Genomic DNA, 21,974 nt, shown 5'->3' with positions numbered 1-21,974 from the left:
GACGTAGTGGTCCAAAATCCATTACTGCACCTCAGAAAGCAGCGTGGCAACATCGCAGAAGTATTTACCTCTGGGAAATGACTGCACTTTTTCAAAAATGTTACAAACTTATTTCAATTTTACAAATATCTTCACGTTTTTCAGTCAAACGGACGCGTGTACGCAGTTCAAATGAAAGAATTTCAATATTAGCAGCTTTCAGACTGCACTGAGGATGATTGAAGCCGACCATCGAAACTATCAGTTTTAACAATAATTAGATCTAACCTGAATAATATTTATTCCTTTTGTGTGTTTTTTTAGCCTGAATTTCAAGTGCTTCCTGCGGGTACTTTTTGTCAGGACTTAGACATAACTTTCTTTTACGCACGTCTTCACACAGTTTTTGTAACAACATTTGTATGTATAGAGGGTGACTGGTAATTCGATGCATTCCTTGGGGATATTCTACAAGTACTTTGGAACATTTTCACCTATATGAACCGGGAGTCGCAAGTCAATAATTTCTAAGTAATTTGCAGGTTAACGAGAGCTGCGCGAGAAAGTTTTACCCTGACCCACTTTTACATACCATAAAACGATAAAATTTTATATGTGCAATCCTGCATACCTATGTAGGTCATGTGGTAATGTACAGCTTGTGACTCTGCACCGTTGCTGTGTTACAAGTCCGAACGTGAAGTAAGATGTAGTGGTCCAAAATCCAATACTGCACCTCAGAAAGCAGCGTGGCAACATCGCAGAGGTACTTGCCTCTAGGAAATGACTGCACGGTTGGGAAGAGGTGGAACGAAGACGGTCTGCAGTCAAGAGAAAACGTGAACTACAACGGATTTCATACCCAGGGTCGTGCATCTGTCTGGCCAAGATTCCGCCAGTGAACGGGTGCGTTGTTTTCCAGTAGACTGATATCTTTTGTCAGCATGCCACGCTCAGGGATTTTACAGAATACTGCAACGCACACAGCAGTGAGGCATAGTATATCCTGGTAATTGTGGTACTCTTTGACTGGAAAGCAACTAGTAGTACCCCATGCTGATCCCAAATAAACGTGATCATCACTTCGGTCGCTCAAGTTGAACACGAACTTGCTTGGGTGATGGTACGTCGGCACGCTGTCATTGGTTTGACTAACTTTTTAAGCATGTATTTATGCAAGGAAATGATTCAAGGAAGAGTTCGGACTTCCAACTTTGAGATCGGTCTTTTAGGTTGGTCTAGGATTTGGGAAGGAACTGGCCCTGGCCTTCTAGAAGATACCATTCCGGCCTTCGCCTGGTGGAAGTGAAGACAACCAGGGAAAATCTAGTCAAACCAATGATAGCGTGTCGACGTACCATCACCAAAGCAAGTTCGTGTTCAACTTGAGCGACCGAAGTGATGATCACGTTTATCTGGGATCAGCATGGGGTATTACTACTTCCTTTCCAGGCAAATGGTACCACAATTATCAGGATATACTATGCCTCACTGCTGTGTGCGTTGCAGTATTCTGTAAAATCCCTGAGCGTGGCATGCTGACAAAAGATATCAGTCTACTGGAAAACAACACACCCGTTCACTGGCGGAATCTTGGCCAAACAGATGCACGACCCTGGATATGAAATCCGCCATGGTTCATGTTTTCTCTTGACCGCAAACCGTCTTCGTTCCACCTCTTCCCAACCGTGCAGTCATTTCCTAGGGGCAAGTACTTCTGCGATGTTGCTACGCTGCTTTCTGAGGAGCAGTAATGGATTTTGGACCACTACATCTTACTTCACGTTCGGACTTGTAACACAGCAACAGTGCAGAGTTACGAGCTGTACATTACCACATGACCTATATAGGTATGCAGGATTGCACATATAAAATTTTATCGCTCTATTGTATGTAAAAGTGGGTCAGGGTAAAACTTTCTCGCGCAGCTCTCGTTAACCTGCAAATTGCTCAGAAATTATTGATTTACGACTCCCGGTTCATATAGGTGAAAATGTTTCAAAGTACTTCCCCTTGCAAGGAATGAATCGAATTACCAGTCACACTGTATACATACAAGTGTTGTTACAAAAACTATGTGAAGACGTACATAAAAGAAAGTTATGTCTAAGCTCTGACAAAAAGTACCCGCAGGAAGCACTTGAAATTTAGGCTAAAAAACACATAAAAGGAATATTATTCAGGTTAGATCTAATTATTATTAGAACTGATAGTTTCGATGGTCGGCTTCAATCATCCTCAGTGCAGTTTGAAAGCTGTTAATATTGAAATTCTTTCATTTGAACTGCGTACACGCGTCCGTTTGACTGAAAAACGTGAAGATATTTATTAAATTGAAATAAGTTTGTAACATTTTTGAAAAGGCAGTTCCCCACTACATTGCCTTGCTCTCCATCATTCTTCCGCATTCTGAACAATGACCAAAATCAATTTATGGTACGCATATGAAATCCATGTTTCCAATACAAGCACGCTCTCCTTATTAGTGCTAGTTCTAGTTAGGCCACATTTATTCATTGATGAAAAAAGTGTTATGCTCAAGTTATTAACATAATTATGCAATCGTTAATTTTGATTTACAGAATTTTGAAGTTATTACTTATCCACAACACATACTGCTTCAATGAGACTCAATTTTCATTCCTTTGTACACAGTGAACAATTTTCTATAGGAAGAAATTTCGACATGTAATCAATTAAGCAGCAAAAGTTTCTCAAATCGCACAGAGAATGATGGAAGCTGACCATCGAAACTGTATGCTATTTTTCTTCATTTAAGGCTGCTTCACGGTGTCTTTAACTAATTAATAAGCTTTCAAGTTGTCATTAAATAATCGCTCCAAAATTGTTGGAAGAAGTTATATAGAAGAGTATCTATTTTTGGTGACAGTACATATAATTTGTATTTTATGTTGAGATGCAGGTTCACGCCTCATTACAACCTCACATCTTGACAACAGGTGTTAAACTCTAAAACAACACACCTAATTAACCGAAAATGGGTTATCGCACCTTACTTTCCTACTTGAAAATTTAAAAAATGAGTATACGACGGAAGCAGTACATATGTAAACTTTTATAACAAAAATGTTGATGTTGAAGCATTATACGGAACTAAAATAATTTGACATTTTGTATACCAGACTCTCATTACTAAGACGGTAAACGGAACACTCTAGATAAGCATTCAGTTCAGAACTTTAAACATACATATTACACAATGTTGGAACGGTTAATTGTCAATTCTTATTACTGATATCGCTAACATTGGAACTTTTAAATCATAAGTAATTTCCAAATGCAAATACCTAAAATATAAAATATTTTCTCATACATGGTAATCTAAGATATTCAACAAACAAATCAAATTAAAATTAAATTCTTCGCCAAGAAGCATTTCTTGATTTAATAATGATTTATCAACAAAAATCTATTTACCCGATTCAGCGCGGGAGACCTGAGTTCGATTTTTGACAGGGGCTTCTGTGGCTGGGATTCCACCTTCAGCTCTGAGTCTCATATAATATCACTGCTGAAAAGAACGCTAAACCTTAAACCATCTATTTAGCGGAACCTCTTCCTAAGATCTGCAGAAAATTAATGAGACACACTTACGTAGATCAAAACCCGACAGCACAACCATGATACGTACTTTGTCATGAGATCATTTGCACTCCTTACTTTCAAAAGGAAGAAAAAATCTTTTTATCTGTTGTTCGGTGTCTCAAACTGGAATCTTCTCTTATTCATTAAGAAGAAGAACTACGACTAGATTCACTGCCAACACAAAACATTTTTCGCAACAATGTAATCACGTACGACTTTTCGGATCACAATTTCATCTATAGTAGTAAAACATATTGAACACATAGAATTGGTATAAGCTAACAGTTTTTATGGTTATAATACTGTTCTTCCACACGATCAATTAAACTTATCTTAATATGATGATCTATCGACGAAGACTACTGAATATGCCGCTTAAAATGGCTTAAAAAGACGCGCTATTGCCTGCAGAAAACTCAGAACTTACCTCGTGATCCTTGATCTGGATGAGTCTCCGGCTGAATGCCTCTCTGTACTGTTTTTTGTAATATCAAAAGAACTTCTAAGCATCCGGCTATAAATCTCTGACATTCACTCAAAGCAGGTTGCTCCCGTTTTCCTAAGCTGATTAATGCTTGGTAGAACATTCTAGTGAACTTTATTCGAGAATATAATGCTAATAAGTCTTCATGCTGTAATACGAAATAAAGAATTTATATAAACGAGTAATAAAACGTACAGTAAATATATTCAAAAAGTACTTATACTTACCTTTCTCTTTACACTGTTACAAATATATTAAACAACTGTCAGTTGTTGAATTTGTGCTACCTTCAGTGGCAGCACCTGTTAATACTTAAAAAAAGAGGGAACAGGATGAATGGATATTGAGTACATAGGTAACTACTATATTTATTAACTTATTCTAAATATTATTTTATTCAGTTTTAAACAAATTACACACACACACAAAAGATTTAAGATGCAAAATTTAAAACAAAATTAGTGTCTCCAAAAACAGAAAAAATATCGGATTCAGCAGTTTCTTCAATAGTTCTCTGGATGATTCTACACGTGTCTTAGTGCCAAGACACAGATGCATGACTACAGGAACCAGACATATTAAACTAAAAGAAAATATTCATGATGTTGAATACAAAGATGCACCTAATTGAGTCTCTTCAAAACCCAACTTATCAAAAATCTTTATCTTCTATAAAGTTAGGTATGAAAATTTTTTCTTATTCGAACACAGAAATCAAAATAAAACTCCGCCATGGGTACTCCGGACTAAAGTTAGAGTCACAAACGCAGCATAACAGCTAAAGATTTTTACTTTGTGAAAACTCACTTTGGAAGCTTCAAGGTGCGTGTATTCTTCAGTTATAATACCTCAGTGATTTATAATAAATTCCCATTTATCCGATCCTCATCAACATCTTGCCGTGGTTTGACATTACTTCCAGTGAAGGTAGCGAGAATTCGACAACTCTTTCTTTTTTTAAGTTTTACGTCCCACGGTTATGCCGGTTAGGCTAAAGGAGACGGTGATAATGAGAGATGAGTGAAATGGTGGAATGAAGAAAGTGGGAGGAAACGGGAGAACCCCGAGTTTGAGTTGAGTTTAGTTTAGTTTAGCGTCCCGTTCAGCAGCAAGGCTATATGAGACGTGGACCTACTGATTAACGTGGAATCCGAACCACATGAGCTCCTGCCGGGAGGGAGAACCCCGAGAAAACCCACGAGCACGGTGTTTGTCCACCACAAAGTCCACACGGCGCGAGCTGGGATCGAACCAGGACCCCAAGCACCGGAGGTGAACGCTCTACCACTGAGCCACCGCGCCCCCCAATTCAACAATTCATGATTAACGATAATAAATCCATAACAGTACAAAGATTGAGAAAAGGTGAGTATTTTTTTTTTAATTTATTTCTGACAGATCATCAAGCGATTTACATCAACAACGAATGTAAAAATTGAAAAATACTATAACATGGAACTATTTCATATTAGTAATACTTCCTAGAAAAACGAAGAAAGAAAAAATATTTACTTGATCTCTGACAGTGAAATAATACGCACAATTCTTCGAGCTTTCGCAGCTAGTCTGGTGGCTAACGCGTGTGCTTTTGGTACATGTGGTCCCAGGTTCGATTTCCAGTGCGAGCACTAAAAAATTGAACACATTACGGTGGTGCGGATTCCACTTTGAAATGTAGTCCACGTCTCATAATATAGTCTCGATGCTGAAAAGGGACGGTAAACTTACCCCCCCCCCTCACTCCTCCACACACACACAAAATGTATAACAATGAAGCAAAATTAAACCTTTACCTTAACTGGGAATTTTTTTCATCCAAATTTCGGTAATTAGTGACCCTTACCTTTAACGAAGGATGAAAATGTTTTCCACGGAGAAAAGTGAGATTCAACCTGGTTACATTGTTGCTATTTCCTTCATTTTTTCCCCAAATTCCTGGCTTTCTATCCTGTTTTCTAGATTTGTTTTAGTACACCACATAGTTCTTCAATTTTTGTTTGCTATAGTATTCAATACAAATAAAAGAAAACAGTATAGGGAGCCAGAAATTTTGAGAAACAAAATTAAGAAAATAATAACACTCAGGTAAAACCTCGCTTTTTCACCGAAATTTTCGTCCCCCGTCAAAGGTAACCGTCAAGGAGTTACCGAAAATTCGAGTGAAAAACGAAAAAGATCTGCTAATATAAAATTTTTATTTGTTTTATTACCTTACATTAACAGAAACCTACATAAACAAAACTGAATAAATTGACGTTTTACACACACACACAATCCTTCAAACATCAATCTTACAAGCAAGTCCAGTGCATTAGTGCATTAAAAAAAAAAAAAAAAAGCATATTCTATTTCGTTATTTTGCATAAGTGAAAAATCAACAAATACTGTATCTTCATATAGCAGCTACATCAAATGATCAATTATGGGCATTTTGATACTTAAACATCTGAGCGATAAGATTATTCTGGAAATACATGCCGCGTAACAGTTAAGTAAAAAATACTGCTTAAAAAGCACAACGTTGTATATCACAGTTCGCCATATTGAATGTTGTGCTAGAATATTAGGACGCAAGAAGGTGTACTTAGGCCAAAATTGAGTACATCTCAAGAGAGAGGACACAGCTCGCGGGAATATTCTATTTATTCTTACCGACTAATCAATTTCATGTGGTTCTGCTAACAAATATTCACAATCCCAAAATATTTCCACTTGCAACATTACCATCTAAAAATCAAAATGTAGCTTCTCTCTATCCAAGGGCCAGGTAAAATCTTTAATCAAGTTTGCCTTTATTGTGTGTGATGATATTTATACTTATTAAGAGGAATCATTTTTCGGGTTTAATTCTTACTCATTAGTCTTTAAAGACAAACTTTAAAAAAAAAAAAAAAAAAATCTTAAAGATCTCCATTACCTGTGTACAACTGATTTTTCTGTTAGTCTATTACCATCTAATTAAAAAAAAAAAAAAAGAAAGAAAGAAAGAAAGAAAAAATCCACACGCACTTCCATTGTCCAATTTTAGAATTTGGAATTATTTCTCAGGATTTCAGAATTCGTTATTCAACAAAATTTTTGTTTATCCTAGATAAGTCAATTATAAAAATAAAGTAAAAGAAAGGGGTATTTATATTTCCCCCCAACTGCTATTATTATACATATGTTAGTTTTGCAATTATTGAGAAAAATCTTACTTCTCTTTGAGTATCTGGATCCTTTTGCTCGGCTGCCTTTGCTCTTGTGCTTTTTAACTTTCGATGAAGTTCTTCCTCCACTTCACGTAGCATACCTAGTGCACGAGATTCTGATACATCTGGAACCAGACGATAACCGTAAGCCATTGGCTGGAAATCTTCTTCCTCGTATACGGACGCCCTTTAACAAGAAAAGAGTGTCAACAATCAAGAGGTAAATCCCACGGATTATAATGCTCAAGGTTGAATTTTCCACACACACGAAGGTAACTATTTTTCGTAGATTTCGGGTGCTAAATTAGAAAATAGTATTGACTTTTATTGATTAACTCTGTTCACATGTCATAAGGGAGTCCAAAACGTGGTACAACTCTGACCTTGACTGATAAGAACTTGAATCAGGACAAACAAATGGATTGTACTGGCCATTCTAACTCTGCTCTACCGGCTTACTGACCTTGCTGGCTAGAACCTGCTTTCTAGAACACTTAAGACAAAACTGAAACTATTCTGCCTCTTCGTGTGTAGATAACTTTTGTATTAATGGTAAGACTCACGAGCAAGATATAATCAACACTCGACAATATAAAATTATCAGAGTGGAAAAAAATCATGAATTTTTTTTTAAAAAATCATTTTTGTTGATTTTTTTTATTTAAATCGATTTTTTGATTTAAATCAAATCTTTCTCCTCGTATAGTACAAGTCGCGAACTGAAGAAAAAGCATTAGGAATTAGTATTAAATGCTAATTATGCCATTTAAGTGAAAGTATTGGGGTTGAATTTTGAATTATCCCAAATCGTTAACCTATGTCAATCCCAAACAATGTTTCTTAACCCTTTTAAATTATGGCTCTTTTTAAAGGTAAATTATAGACTTTCAGTCAAGCAGCTACAGCATCATCCCTATTTATCCTAGGATAATGTTACATACATCACTCACTTTAGAATAGAACAGCTTTTCAAACAGTAACATTCACATTTCCCTATCATGTCCCTGAAGCGGGAAATTTTGAGAGTAATCGGATATTTTTTACTTTTTTAAATAAAATTTGGTCCCCTCTGGATTCCCCTGTGTTAACGCACAGATCTGAAAATCAACTGGGAAATACTAAGGGCTGTACTAAATGTGTGTACAAAATTTCAAGCTTCTATCTCGAGTAGTAAGGGTGAGGAAACTATTTAACAGTGAGCTAAGAACATTCCCACAATGCCCCAGATGACCCGGATATAATATAAAAATTTCCTCAGACATCCCTATTTATCCTAGGATCATGATTTGTACATTATTCTCTTCAGAATAAAACAAATTTTCAAACGGTACCCTTCAAATGTCTCCATCATGTATCTGGGGAGGGGGAAATCATGAAAAAAGGAATTTTCTGTTAGAAAGATATATATTTAAATTTTTAGCTCTGTGGACCCCTCCCCTGTTTTATGGCAGAGATCTGAAATAAATCTGAAAAATACTGAGGGGTGCACTGAGTAAATGTGCAAAATTTCGATATTGTAGGTGCAAAAGTAAGCTCGCGAAAAATAATATTCCCCAAATACCCCGATTTCCGTATAAAACAGGATCTCAGGTAACAGTTTACTGAGACATCCCTATTTATCCTAGGAGCATAGTATGTACTTAATTTTCTTCAGAATAGAACAGCCTTTCAAACGGTACCATTCATATGTCTCCATCTGAGGCGGAAAAATCACGAAAAAAGCTATTTTTGTTAAAAATATCCTTTTTTAAACATTTTTGCCCCTCTAGACCCCGCTGTTTCCACACAGAGATCTGAAAATATCTGAAAATTATTAAGGGGGGCACTGAACGAGTGTGCAAAATTTCAGTCTTCTGAATGCAAAATGTAACCCGCCAAATAATAATAATAATAATACGCATAACAAAAAAATATCTTTTTAAATTTATGGCGTCTTCACACACTATGCCTCAACGCAGAAAGGCGTGAAAGCATATGTTACGTGTTCTAAAATGCCTCAGTCTTGAAGAAAACTAAGTAAAAAGCCTTATTGGTACTTTTTTAATCGAATAATGAAGATTCTACCCTGTCACCTAAAAATCGGTGATATAATTTAAAATGTTAAGCATTAAGGAAAAAATACAGTAACGTTTATCAAAATGACACTTTTTTTCACAGAAGTTACTGATATTTGGCAGGGGCCTATTTTTAAAAAAACTCAGAACTATCTTGCGGCATGAAATACATAAATTTCGCCTAAAGTTATAAAATTAACAAAAAAAAAATGGAGAGGGGATAGGACCCCTCTAAATACGCCTTATTATCTGGGAACAAATAAACAGACACGCACAAAAAAGAATTTTCGTCTTAAATGTCGATGGTGATTTCCTCGGAATAGTTAACGATTTTAAAACCCCCAACCCAATGTTACGAAAAGAATAAAGCAGGATTGCTCCCTTACCTGTTCAAAACGGGATTTTCCCTAATCATCCTCTGCATGATACTTGTTTTCATACTATACTGTACATTTGAGTCTCATTGTACTATGATTATTAACTTTCATAATCGAAATAACAGAAAAGAAACGAGATTTTATTTATTTTCACTTTAAATTAATTTATTTCGGAATTCGATTTAAATCAACGATTTTTATTTAAAAAATCAAGTAACTTAAATCGTGATTTAAATCAGACTGATTTAAATCAATCCACCCTGAAAATTATGTTTAAAAGTGTAGCCTTAGAATCTCTCAAACAATTTGATGTCATCCTACATAATTTTTGAATAATCATAAATGGATGTGTGTGTATCGAAGCAAATTTATCGTAGGAAGGAACAATAATGAAATTATTTTATTTGCATTAAGTACCAGTAACTACATACCAATGGTGAAATAATATCACAAAATCTGATTGTTGGACTAACAGGATTTCGAAAACTTGTGTCTCGCTTGCTCGATGAAAAGCTTGTAAAACAGAGTCAACACATAGAAAACTGTTCATTGATTGGTTGGTGCGATCCTTTTTGCACCGAAACTATTTAAGACATGGATCTACAGCTTAACGTGGAATCCGAACCACGTAAGCTCCAAACGGGAATCGAAATCGGATATCCCACTTAATTATATATGTATCTTTTCGTAAGTATTCATTATTTATTCCGTCCAAAAATGCAGAAGTCTCTCAACAAATTTCTATTGTACACATATTATGCTGTATCGAATTGTTTACAAGACAAAGGTTACACATAGTCATGAATATAAAATTAATTTTTTGAGTATAAAATTATATCTTACTGTACTACTGTGGTTATTATTATTATCCATTTATTGTTCCGATGGATTCAATATTGTTTATTTCTCCGATCTATTATTTCTAATTAGGCTACTGAAAGGTCGAGTTTTTTTAAACTGGACCGAACGGAAATCAAACACCACCATTTCGAAGAACTTTAGGCAACCTCTGGGGACATGCACATCAAAACTAACCTAAAATATCATATGTTGTGTTCAACTCTACCTGGATGACAATGGTGGCTATTTCCAATACATGTTATAATGCCATCTCCTTTCCCAAATACTAAGATGGCGCAGTTTAAATTTTGTTTCATCTATATTACTTTTAGTCAATAAATATTTGGTCTAGGAATTAATTCGTGCGGGTGGACAAGAGATGGCGCAACGAACGGAGCGTCCCACAGTTCCGTGTATCCACACATGTGTTGCAAACCCCTGTCATCGCGTATCGTTCGTAGTATAGGGCAGTGGATTAAAGCGTCAACAACACCAGTTTGTAGTTAAGTGAATATGGCGCAATTTGTGCCTGATAAAGTGTTTTTGCGGGGTGTCCTGCTGCATTACTTTAACATGCAGAAAAGTGCGACTGAAAGTCATCGTATTTTGGTGGAAGTGTATGGTGACCATGCTCTAGCTGAGCGAACGTGTCAGAAGTGGTTTGCACGGTTTAGAAGTGGTGATTTCGGCTTGGCAGACCAAGAGCGAGCTGGACAGCCAAAAAAATTTCAAGACGAAGAATTGACAGCATTGCTCGAGCAGGATTCGTGTCAAACGCAGGAACAACTTGCAGCAGCATTAGGCGTTGATCAAACAACAGTCTCCAAACGCTTGAAAGGCATGGGAATGATTCAAAAGATGTCACATTGGGTTCCACATGAATTGAAAGACAGAGACGTTGAAAGACGAAAAACCATTTGCGAATTGCTGCTTCAACGACAGAGCAGAAAGGGGTTTCTGCATCGAATTATTACGGGTGATGAGAAGTGGATCCATTACGAGAACCCTAAACGAAAAAAGGCCTGGGTGAAACCAGGTGAACCAGGTCCATCACAACCAAAACGAGATATTCACTGTGCAAAGGTTATGCTGTGCATATGGTGGGATATGAAAGGTGTGGTGTACTATGAGCTGCTGTAACCGGGTGAAACTATGAATGGAGAACGTTATCGACGACAATTAATGCGTTTGAAGCAAGCTCTGGCCAGAACACGACCAGAATGGGAGAACAGACATGATAAACTTATTGTTCAACATGATAACGCTCGCCCACATGTCGCAAAACCGGTCAAAACCTATTTAGAAAATGTCGGATGGGAAGTTTTACCCCACTCGCCGTATTCACCAGACGTTGCTCCTTCGGACTACTACTTGTTCGATTGCATGAACAACGATTTGATTGGACAGCGGTTTACTTTTTCAGAAGATATCGAAACATGGGTCTCTGACTGGATCGCTTCCAAGGATGAGGACTTCTTTCGCCACGGAATCCGTACATTGCCTGACAGATGGGCGAAAGTGGTGGCTAGCGATGGACAATATTTTTCTTAAGATATTTATGTATTTTGTGTTTGTACTACAGCTTCAATGTGTGCGTACCAACCGCACGAATTAATTCCTAGACCAAATAAATAAATAATTAAAAAAAAAAAAAAACTTACAAGTGAAATACCGCATACATGAAAATAAGAGTTAATGAGCAAAATATTTGTCAAAATCAATTTTAAAAATTATTTTGGCTGTTTAGTGGCAAATTTTACATTTCAGTAATTAATGTTACTGTAGTTTCTACAATAAATGTAATATCTCACCAACTTTCGGAAGAAACTTAAGTATTCAGGATCTTCGCATTAAGGAACAAATTACACATTAGCAACTTAATACTCTAAAACAAATTATATTTTAAAATTCATATATGAAATACATAATCAAGTATTTACCTATTAACAAAATCCTTAATAATGTCAACTATTTTCAGTATACAAATGCTAAAAGCTTTTATTGGTCTATCCTCAATTTGATAAGGTTTGTGTAAGTAAAGATTCGTAAATACAGTTTGAGCGAGAGAATGACCTTCTAGCCATGAAACTACACATGCTAATGTGCAATCAATTATTCCAATTTGCTCAGGAGGTGTAAGATCTTGAAGCTTCAACGTCCCAGCCTAGAAACGGAAGAAAGACACATTAAAACATTATCAATTAATAAACACTACATTTAAATGTACCTAGTTACACAACCATAGGTTATAAGCAGAAATTGACTCAAATAACATCGGAATAGTTAACTTCCATGTTTGTAGAAGATGTGGGACGCACACGAACTATTCCTAATGTTAAAACTACTTAGACTTACTTACAACGACAACGAGAAAGAAATCGTCTCTTTAATTTTTATACACTAATCCAAAAGGAGAAGAAATTAAAACAGGATGATATGGCGTTTATCATTGAGTAGTAACACATGTAACTTAACAGATCTTTCAGTTTAACGACCCACGATTATACCCTTTAGGCAAAGGGAGACAGATCATTAAGGCAAGTGGATGAATGATTATGGAAGTAGTAGAATGAGAATGTGGGGGGAAATGGGAGTACTCCGAGAAAACCCACGGACACGATGTTGTCTACCACAAACTTATTTGGCCGGGGATCGAATCAAGGACCCCACGCATTAGAGGTAAGTGCTCTACCACTAAGCCGCCGAGCCTCTTTTCTAACTAGACAAGAAGCAAATTGAAATGTAATGGATAATTAGGTAATTAAATAACAGAAAGAAGTTTACTACTGACAGATCATTTTAAAAAGTACAAAGTCTAATACTAAACTAGGAGAAAGATATCGCTTTATAAATTTCTTTCTGTTATTTTATTACCTGATTCTGTTATTTTATCAATTACATTTAAACCTGCCTCTTTTTTAGCTACATGCGTCAAAATAATTTATCATTCTACTTTTATCTTCTTCTTTTGGGTTAGTGTATAACATATCGTTGTATAACAGTACATGTTAACGACAAAGTGCAAGCGCAAACTTCTCAACTTTTACCACTGGTAGTTTCTATGATGCCTCTACATTTGTCATGGACGTGTTCTTTTCTTGGTATATATATATATATATATATATATATATATATACTAATTACTCCAAATGCTCTTTTTTTTAATGTCACACGATTATGGACTGAGATTAAGGGGAACGATGAAAAGAGATGGATGAAAATGGCAAAATGATGAAAAGCCCACTTAGCGAGAGCTGGGATTAGAATAATCATCTTTCAGCAACAAGTATCTAAACCCGGTCAGAGGAACTAAATGTTGAATATGACTTTCTATTTTCGATTTTTCGGTGTAAAACATTTTATTTATTTTATTTAATGTAGAAAATCCCTAATAACTAAGCAATTGGCATTTTCCTGTGATGTGAGTGGCTTCGAATTTGATTCCTGACGTGTGTACGGTCTATGCCAGCAAAACTTATTTTATTAGTTCTGAACGCAACACAAGCAAAATTTCCAGCAAGTTTTAATGTTAATCAGGGTTTAGTTACTTGCCAATTAATCTTGCTTACGAGAAAGATATCAGTTGAATATATATTTTCAATACACATCTTCAAGTTCTTCTGTCTTCATAATTTATTTGCAGATTACCAATAAAAGTGAGAAATACTATTCAAGTGCGGAGAAGAACGCGACTGTACTAGTATAATATTGTAATGAAAGTTTTAACATTTTGTTTCACTTTTGCTACGGTGAATTGAAAAAAAAAAAAAAAAAAAGTTTTACCTGCACAGCCTGATCAAAGCTAAGAGCCTTCTTACTGCCACGATTACACATCATTCCAGCATCCATTTTGGGATCCATCATCTCTATAGCAGACATCGCTTCAAAAAGCCCAAACATAGAATCGTGAAGTAATTCCCCCAACTCAAGATCTAGAAAAAGAAAGAAATACTCTTAATGTATGAATAATGTGGAAAATATTCAGAGGTAAATTACGAAATAAATTTTTAATTCCATTCTCAATTCCCATCACACATGAACACAATTAACTTATTTATTCACTATCTTCCACGGGAATTTTAATTTGCAATCGAATATATTAACAAAACAACAATAAACTGGTTTACTTCTTGTGATATCTTAAATGTGGAAGACCTATCCTTTCTTGTAGCACTTTTTCTGACGGACAAAATCAAGGAGAGAAAGTTTGATATTCAATAATTCTTTCGATTGAATATACACGTATAATAATAATAATAATAATAATAATAATAATAATAATAAAAATCCCGTAATCTCAAATGAGAGGTTGAATTTATTTACTACTTACTTACATTCACATACCATACATTTTCTTTCTGACTTTTCATTTTTTAATAGTATGTTCACATTTTTCATACAGGATTTACACCTAGCATCCTGGTAGGGGGACACTACATTATATATTCCAGCACTCAGATCTCATGGACTGTACTGCAAAAAACCTCTGTTGTGACTAGATAATCTTGTGTCTATACTATTGAATACTTTGGAAGCTGTTATATAGTAAATTTAGTAATCATCCGATTTCTTCTCACATCATATTCCACATAGAGCTTAGATGCGAATTTAATGAAATTCAATGAGTGAAAAATGTTCAACTGGACCAAATATCGAACACGGTTATCTGGCTTACCGTGCCGACGTATTTAACCACTACACTACCCAGTCCGCTTCTTGACCAAACATTTTCCCTCTCGAGGGTGGTGCTCAGTCGTTTCGACTAGTGGTATTCAATCTGGCGTATGCGATGACTTCTATGTAAAATTTCTATATATACAAGAAAAAAAAATCCTGACTGATCAACGCCCAGGCCAAACAGTTTTAGGCTGAAACTTGAAATTTGGACAGCACATAGGATTTGTGACTTAAAGTACAATTAAGGAGGATTTTTGGAAATGCCAGAAAAGGGTGGGCAATCATTATATTAACATGTCCATGATAGTGTAGTAATTGAAGTCTTTAATCCACAAAAAGGGTGGGGTGGTTTACTAAGATTTCCATACTACGTGGTCGAATTTCGTGCGAGACATATTACGCGGTCGAATTTCATGGGAGACTTCGTGTTAAGACGAATTCTAAATAAAATATGCAAAAGGAAGAACGCCTACTATTGGCCGCAGTAACACGTGGAAACATTTCCTAGTTTAAAATAATACAGTTCTATTAAATTTTCTGTAACATAATTCTATTAAATTAATAACATGATTTTCCTGTTTAATTAATAAGAACTGGGTTGTTAACTAATAGGAAATAAATTCTATAAATTACTTTTGGTAATAGTTATCTATAATTTGAAATATAGTTATTGAATTATATCAATTTGAATATAATCTGAATAGTTATCTATAATTTGGTATACGAATGAATATAAAAGTATCGTCACAGGTACGCGAAAAAAGAATTGAATAACACTGGTTTAGACCACATGGTTAAACTTAAATTTAACAGGAAAAACTAACAGATTACAAAAGTTTCTTCGTTAATCCACTAGGTTCCGCAAATGTCTATGAAATCTAAATGTATATGCCACGCTACTTACATAGGTATAACAAAAAAGAACACACACATATACTGAAAGAGTATATTCGTGATACCTATTATGAAAATTTTCGAGGAAACATGCAATGTTTTTTACATGGAACTGCCTGTAAAAGCCTGTCAGATTTTGACAGGCTTTATACAGGCGCCTGTTTCGGTGAAAACACATGTAAAGAAAATATTACAGGCACACTGTCTTCAGGTGATATGTATGTGGAAAAAGTATTAAACTTCTGTTGGAAATTTTGCACGGAAACAAGCGTTATACAGAGCCTGTACATTAAAATGAGAACATGCAATGTACACGTAGTCACTCACATGCAAATAAATGGAGGGAATATGTGCATGTAAAGTACCTTGAATGGATAGTTGATAACATTCGCAATACAGTAAGAATGAAAAGTACAAAGAAGGTGCCTTTTTATCAACATGTAATATACATGTGTGACATTCGTATTACATGTAAATACCAAGTATTAGCGTATAGCATGGAAAATGCATGATGTAGAATATGTTATTTTACATTTATCATTTTCGTGTACATGCGAAGTGTGTAACTCCCTACGTGTAGTATATAGGCAATGTACAGGTGAATGGGAACATGCAATGATCATGATTGCCAATAAATGGATTAAACAGATACGTGTGGTGAACAAGGTGGATTGGAGCTAAACATTCACGTTATAGGCACAGGAGACATGCAATATTCAGACACAAGTCTACAATTCGACATTCGCTATGCAAGGTCCTGACACATGTATAATACATGGGATTACAACTGAATACATTGCCTGTATCATTTCCGTGTACATGCGAAGTGTGAACCCACCTATATGCAATGTGCAGGTAAACGGAAAATACAATGATCATGATTGCCAAAAAATGGGTTAAACAGGTGCATGCAATGAACAAGGTTGATTGGAGTGAATCATTAATGTTACAGGTGTAGGAAACACGTAATATTCAGGCACCAAGTCTCCAGTTCGTCATGCACATATGCAAGGTCCTGAGACATGTTTAGTACTTAATACGATTTACTTTACATGTATATTCCGCTAGCACGCTCGCTAATTCGCTAACACCTGTATTTAACATGTCAGTTACATTTTTATCAAATGAAAAGCAGTTGTCGTCAGATTCTCATGAGGTAACGTATATGTCAACTACATGGAATATGCCGGTTACGTACATGTATTCCACTCTCTACATGTTGTTTACACGCACTTTTCATGTTGCAAGGTTGCAACCTTATCAACATGAAAACTACCTGTTTCCGTGAAATGAACATGCAATGATCGTGAAAAAAAATCGATACCTGTCTCATGCGTTTAAAAGTGTTCTATTTTCAGGCGCCTCTAAAAATACGCCTGTTTATGCATGTTTCACAGGCGCCTGTAAACCACCTGCATTTTCTGTCTGGGACCATGATTCGTGAACACAATGCTGCCCAACATCGGGTCTTTGAGAACATTCGACAGAGGAAAAGTAAAACAATGATACTCTGGAAGTGATCAAAAACATCTTCAACATTTAAATATCATCACGTATGTGTCTCTCCCTACACGCTAACATATCACATCCTATATTTTCTCTCCCTGTTAATAAGTGCTTATTGTAAATTGTTTACCAAATTCTTTAATTACACATGCGAAACACTCAATTTGTCTTAGTTCATTTTTTATGCCATCCAACTTATACTACAAATTTATTTTAACAAAAGAAACACTGACCAAAGCTTAAAACACATTTTATTTTAAATTATAATAACGGTTTCGGATATCTAACATATCTTTCTTCAGACAATATCGAAAATAAATGAAAATACAGACATATATATAGTCACTGTTATGACAAAGTTTAAATTCTTTAACAGTTACATATATAGTCATTGTTATGACAAAGTTTAAATCCTTTAACAGTCATATATATAGTCACTGTTATCAAAAAGTTTAAATTCTTTTAACTGACATAATTGGTTTTTTTTTTTTTTTTTTTTTTTTCTATTTGCTGAGGTCGTCGTTTCAGCAAATAGAAGGCAAAAAAAAAAAAAGGTACAATAATTATGTCTGTTAAAAGAATTTAAACTTTTTGATAACAATGACTATATATATGACTGTTAAAGAATTTAAACTTTGTCATAACAATGACTATATATATGTCTGTATTTTCATTTATTTTTGATATTGTTTGAAGAAGGATATGTTAGATATCCGAAACCGTTATTATAATTTAAAATAAAGGGTGTTTTAAGCTTTGGTCAGTGTTTCTTTTGTTAAAATAATCAATCCAAAGCCATGATTATTACAAATTTATATATATATATATAGGTTCTTACGCTTAATTGCACCGAAGAACTCATCTGTAATTTCAACCCAATTATAGTGAGTTTCCAACAGTGGGGGATTGGCAATACCATCTGCTCCAATATTGTACCTAAAAGAGAAAGAAAGAACATCAGACCAATACATACTATTCTTGAAACAGAACAAGAATTTCTGAAATAAATGCGGGGTTGACCATTTAATTTGATACGCCATTGTAACTTTTCAACTAATAGACAAAAAAAAAAAAAAAAATGTTGACATTTTGTACCATTCAAATATCGGTAGGGAAACACTGTTTGACATACTCTGCAATACGACCGTGTTATCAGTGTTACCAACCCAAAATAAAGTTATATTTTCAAATGGTACTACGTTAGTTCATTGCATATTTCAATCTTATAGGTATGATAAACAAAAACTTACAATATTAGATTTGTTGTTTAGTGTTGCAAACTAACGCCGCTACAGTATCACGAACATTGGTGGCCTGTACAGCGGTTTCTTCCGCCCAAAATGCAGCTCTCTTTACTATACATCAAAACTTCCACTAATACGAAGTTTCAATTCAGCACTTGAAATAGTAAGTGTTACATAGTGTTCGGAAACCCGAGCTTTAAGCTTCTTAAATTTGACAAGTTTTACGCTACTGCTGGCGTTGATTCTCCAGAATGCTTATTTGAAGAGTAGCAACAAATAACTGAACTAAAGTGTTGTTGTTCGAAAACCAAATTTTACTGCCTCAGTGGTAGAGCGTTCACATCCGGTGCTTGGGGTCCCTGGTTCGATCCCAGCTCGGGCCGTGTGGACTTTGTGGTGAACAAACACCGTGCTCGTGGGTTTTCTCGGGGTTCTCCCGTTTCCTCCCACTTTCTTCATTCCACCATTTCATTCATTTCTCATAATCGCCGTCTCCTTTAGCCAAACCGGCATAAGCGTGGGACGTAAAACTGAAAGATTTCATTTAATTTCATTTTCAAATTTTAATGAAGAATACTTGTGTTACCTTCAAAGGTTATAAAAAAATAATACTAATAATTTTACTAATGCGCTACATATTTACTGGTAGTATCGGTACCTAAGGTCTTAAACCCGTCAAAGGTATGAGGGATAACGTCCCACGGCGTCGCCAAATCGGCAAGCACACTATTAAGTATTTTCTAAAATATAAAATTGCATATTTTACTTCAAATAGGTTATAGGCATAATCATGCATTGTTCCATAATTATCTCAAGCTAAGTTAAGGTTCTTTTATTCAATCAGTTCATTCATAACTTTATAAAGGTCTTATGTTGAATGTTGTTGTATACCTAAACGCGAAAGCATCAAATTCCCCCAAGGAAAGTCCAAAATCTGATAAAAATCAGTTTTAGTGTGTTCACCTTAGTTGTACCAATAATATACTAACAAAAAGCTCAAAAACCCAGGTGGATTTTTTCAGGTGGGTCCAACCCTGAGCATAATCCGCATATTAATTTGTTTTATAATTATCTCAAGCTAAGGTACGTTTTTTTTTATATATATTCATTCAGTGCATTCACAACTTTATAAAGGTCTTACGTTCAATGCTTTTCTACACTTTTACGTGAAAGAGTCTAATTCGTCCAAGGGAAGACCAAAATCTGATAAAAATCACTTTCAATGTGATCACCTTAGTTGTACCAATACTATATTAACAAAAAAGCCGGGTTGTTTCGGGCTGGGCCAGCTTGCACAAACCCTGACTCCTACCCTATGAAACAATTTCTAAAGTACTATAGGGCAAATTTTCTGTATAGGCATTTCATTCATTTGATTCTTTCGATTCGGGTGATTTGGTTCTTTTAGTTTCGATGATCTTGTTCTTTTGATTCCGCTTGAAGAAACGTATCTGTTCCGTTCGGTTGGTGATGTCACGTGGTATGTGCGGGCGAATATGAATAACTGGTTGTACATCACCTGTTGTGCTGCCAGTTCATATGTGTGGTAATGACAGGTATGTCATTAGTATCATGGCAAGATATGTCTAATGGCGTCGATGAATGGAGAAGAGATCAAGAATTTAAATTTATATAAATTATTGACATTGGTCTGTAATAATGAATTAAACAGCTATAGATTTTCTTTTAATGTGGACATCTTACAAATCAATAGAAATTGCATTGTTTGTAAAAAACAGAAAGAAATGAAATTAAATTGTTTAGTTTTACGTCCCATAGTTATGCCGACTAGGCTAGAGAGGGTGATGATGAGCAATGAATGAAATGGTGGAATGAAGTAGGGGGAAACGAGAGAACCCCGAGAAAACCCACGCACCACTCGTTGAACTAATCAAATGAATAAAATGTCTATACATAAAACTTGCAAAGGTGAGTTTCATGATGGATGAACTGCATATAATAGAACAGCATGAAATTATTTTCAGGGTATATTAGGGAGTATGTTTAGTATAAGGGGTCCAGAAGCTCGTAAAAAACACAAAATATACAGGAGAAATGAATGATGCAAATACTTAGACGTAACCTAACGTAACCAAATCTAACCTAACCTAACATAAACTAACGTAAGCTAACCTGAACTAACCTAAACTAACGTAATATTGGAAAATTATGCGGGATCCCTACACTAATATAACATAACCTAAAGTAACCTAAACTAACTTAAACTAACCAACCCTACCCTAAACTAACCGAATGTGAACAGAAACTACCAAAATTGTATCATTTTTTAGAGAAAAAAGCTGGACCCCTTCTGCTAAACATAGGCCTATATTAGTTTGCTCGAATATTTTCAATCTGTACGGAAGTTCTTGCGCATGCGCCAGGATAATAACAATTTAGAACGTCTTAGGAAATCGTTTAAATCAAGAAAAGTTAAAGAAAAATGCTTTCTCAATTTGACTGACTATTCTAAATCTGCACCGTAAAAACATGTCATAATACGATGGTCCAGTCACTTTCAATCTGAACAAGATATTCACATTCAAATTAGAAGTACTCGAGTCATTTTTCACGTTTATAGTTCAGGCTCGTGGTACCTTAACAACTCAACATACTTTTAGTTTAATCAAATAAACGCCAGATTACATGTTTACTTACGTTTCCTTCTGTTCATCATCTGTATCAACTGTATTTTCACTTCCTATTCCTGCCATCAGTATATTTATTTCGTATTTACAGCCACGGACACTTCTATTACAAGTGCAACAATAGACTAGCATAAACACTCAACCAAAATTTATGCAGGCTGCATGATCTGATTACAAATTTTGATAAGTAGATGAACATGTTGATCCATCATTTAGCAACGAGCGTAAACAATACTAATACGTTCATATTGGTATAAATAAAATGAATATTTCAGCAGGCAATATTTAACAAGGGATTTTTATCAACAGTAAATGAGCCAATCACTGAACCAGATTGCATTATTTACTATAATTGCATAAACTCCAATATCATGACGCCTTATGCCGAGTCGTTTTGACATATGATTAGCGTCATACTAAAGGCTTGATTACTGTAGGAAAATATGTTAGTCGAGCTTTTTAAGATGACACTAA

At 35.3% G+C, this 21,974-nt stretch overlaps 1 protein-coding gene across 1 annotated transcript in view; it reads right to left on the bottom strand.

The window, feature by feature from the left end:
- Naa35 (N-alpha-acetyltransferase 35) overlaps window positions 1-21,728 on the bottom strand; it is a 42,943-nt gene extending 21,215 nt beyond the window's left edge. The window contains exons 1-6 of the mRNA XM_081747751.1: window positions 21,511-21,728; window positions 18,447-18,544; window positions 14,315-14,463; window positions 12,472-12,695; window positions 7,267-7,447; window positions 4,013-4,217 (exon numbers count right to left, since the gene is read on the bottom strand). Coding sequence (XP_081603877.1) covers window positions 4,013-4,217; window positions 7,267-7,447; window positions 12,472-12,695; window positions 14,315-14,463; window positions 18,447-18,544; window positions 21,511-21,632 — 979 coding nt within the window. The 5' untranslated portion in view covers window positions 21,633-21,728. The remainder of the gene's footprint in view (window positions 1-4,012; window positions 4,218-7,266; window positions 7,448-12,471; window positions 12,696-14,314; window positions 14,464-18,446; window positions 18,545-21,510) is intronic.
- Between the last annotated feature and the right edge of the window lie 246 nt (window positions 21,729-21,974).

The sequence above is a fragment of the Thermobia domestica genome, chromosome 2, assembly GCF_964235325.1.
Source record: "Thermobia domestica chromosome 2, izTheDome1.hap1.1, whole genome shotgun sequence".
In the NCBI taxonomy this organism is placed as follows: Eukaryota; Metazoa; Arthropoda; class Insecta; order Zygentoma; family Lepismatidae; genus Thermobia; species Thermobia domestica.
The sequence above is the reverse complement of the archived record's forward strand: the minus strand, read 5'-3'. Positions and strand labels throughout refer to the sequence as shown.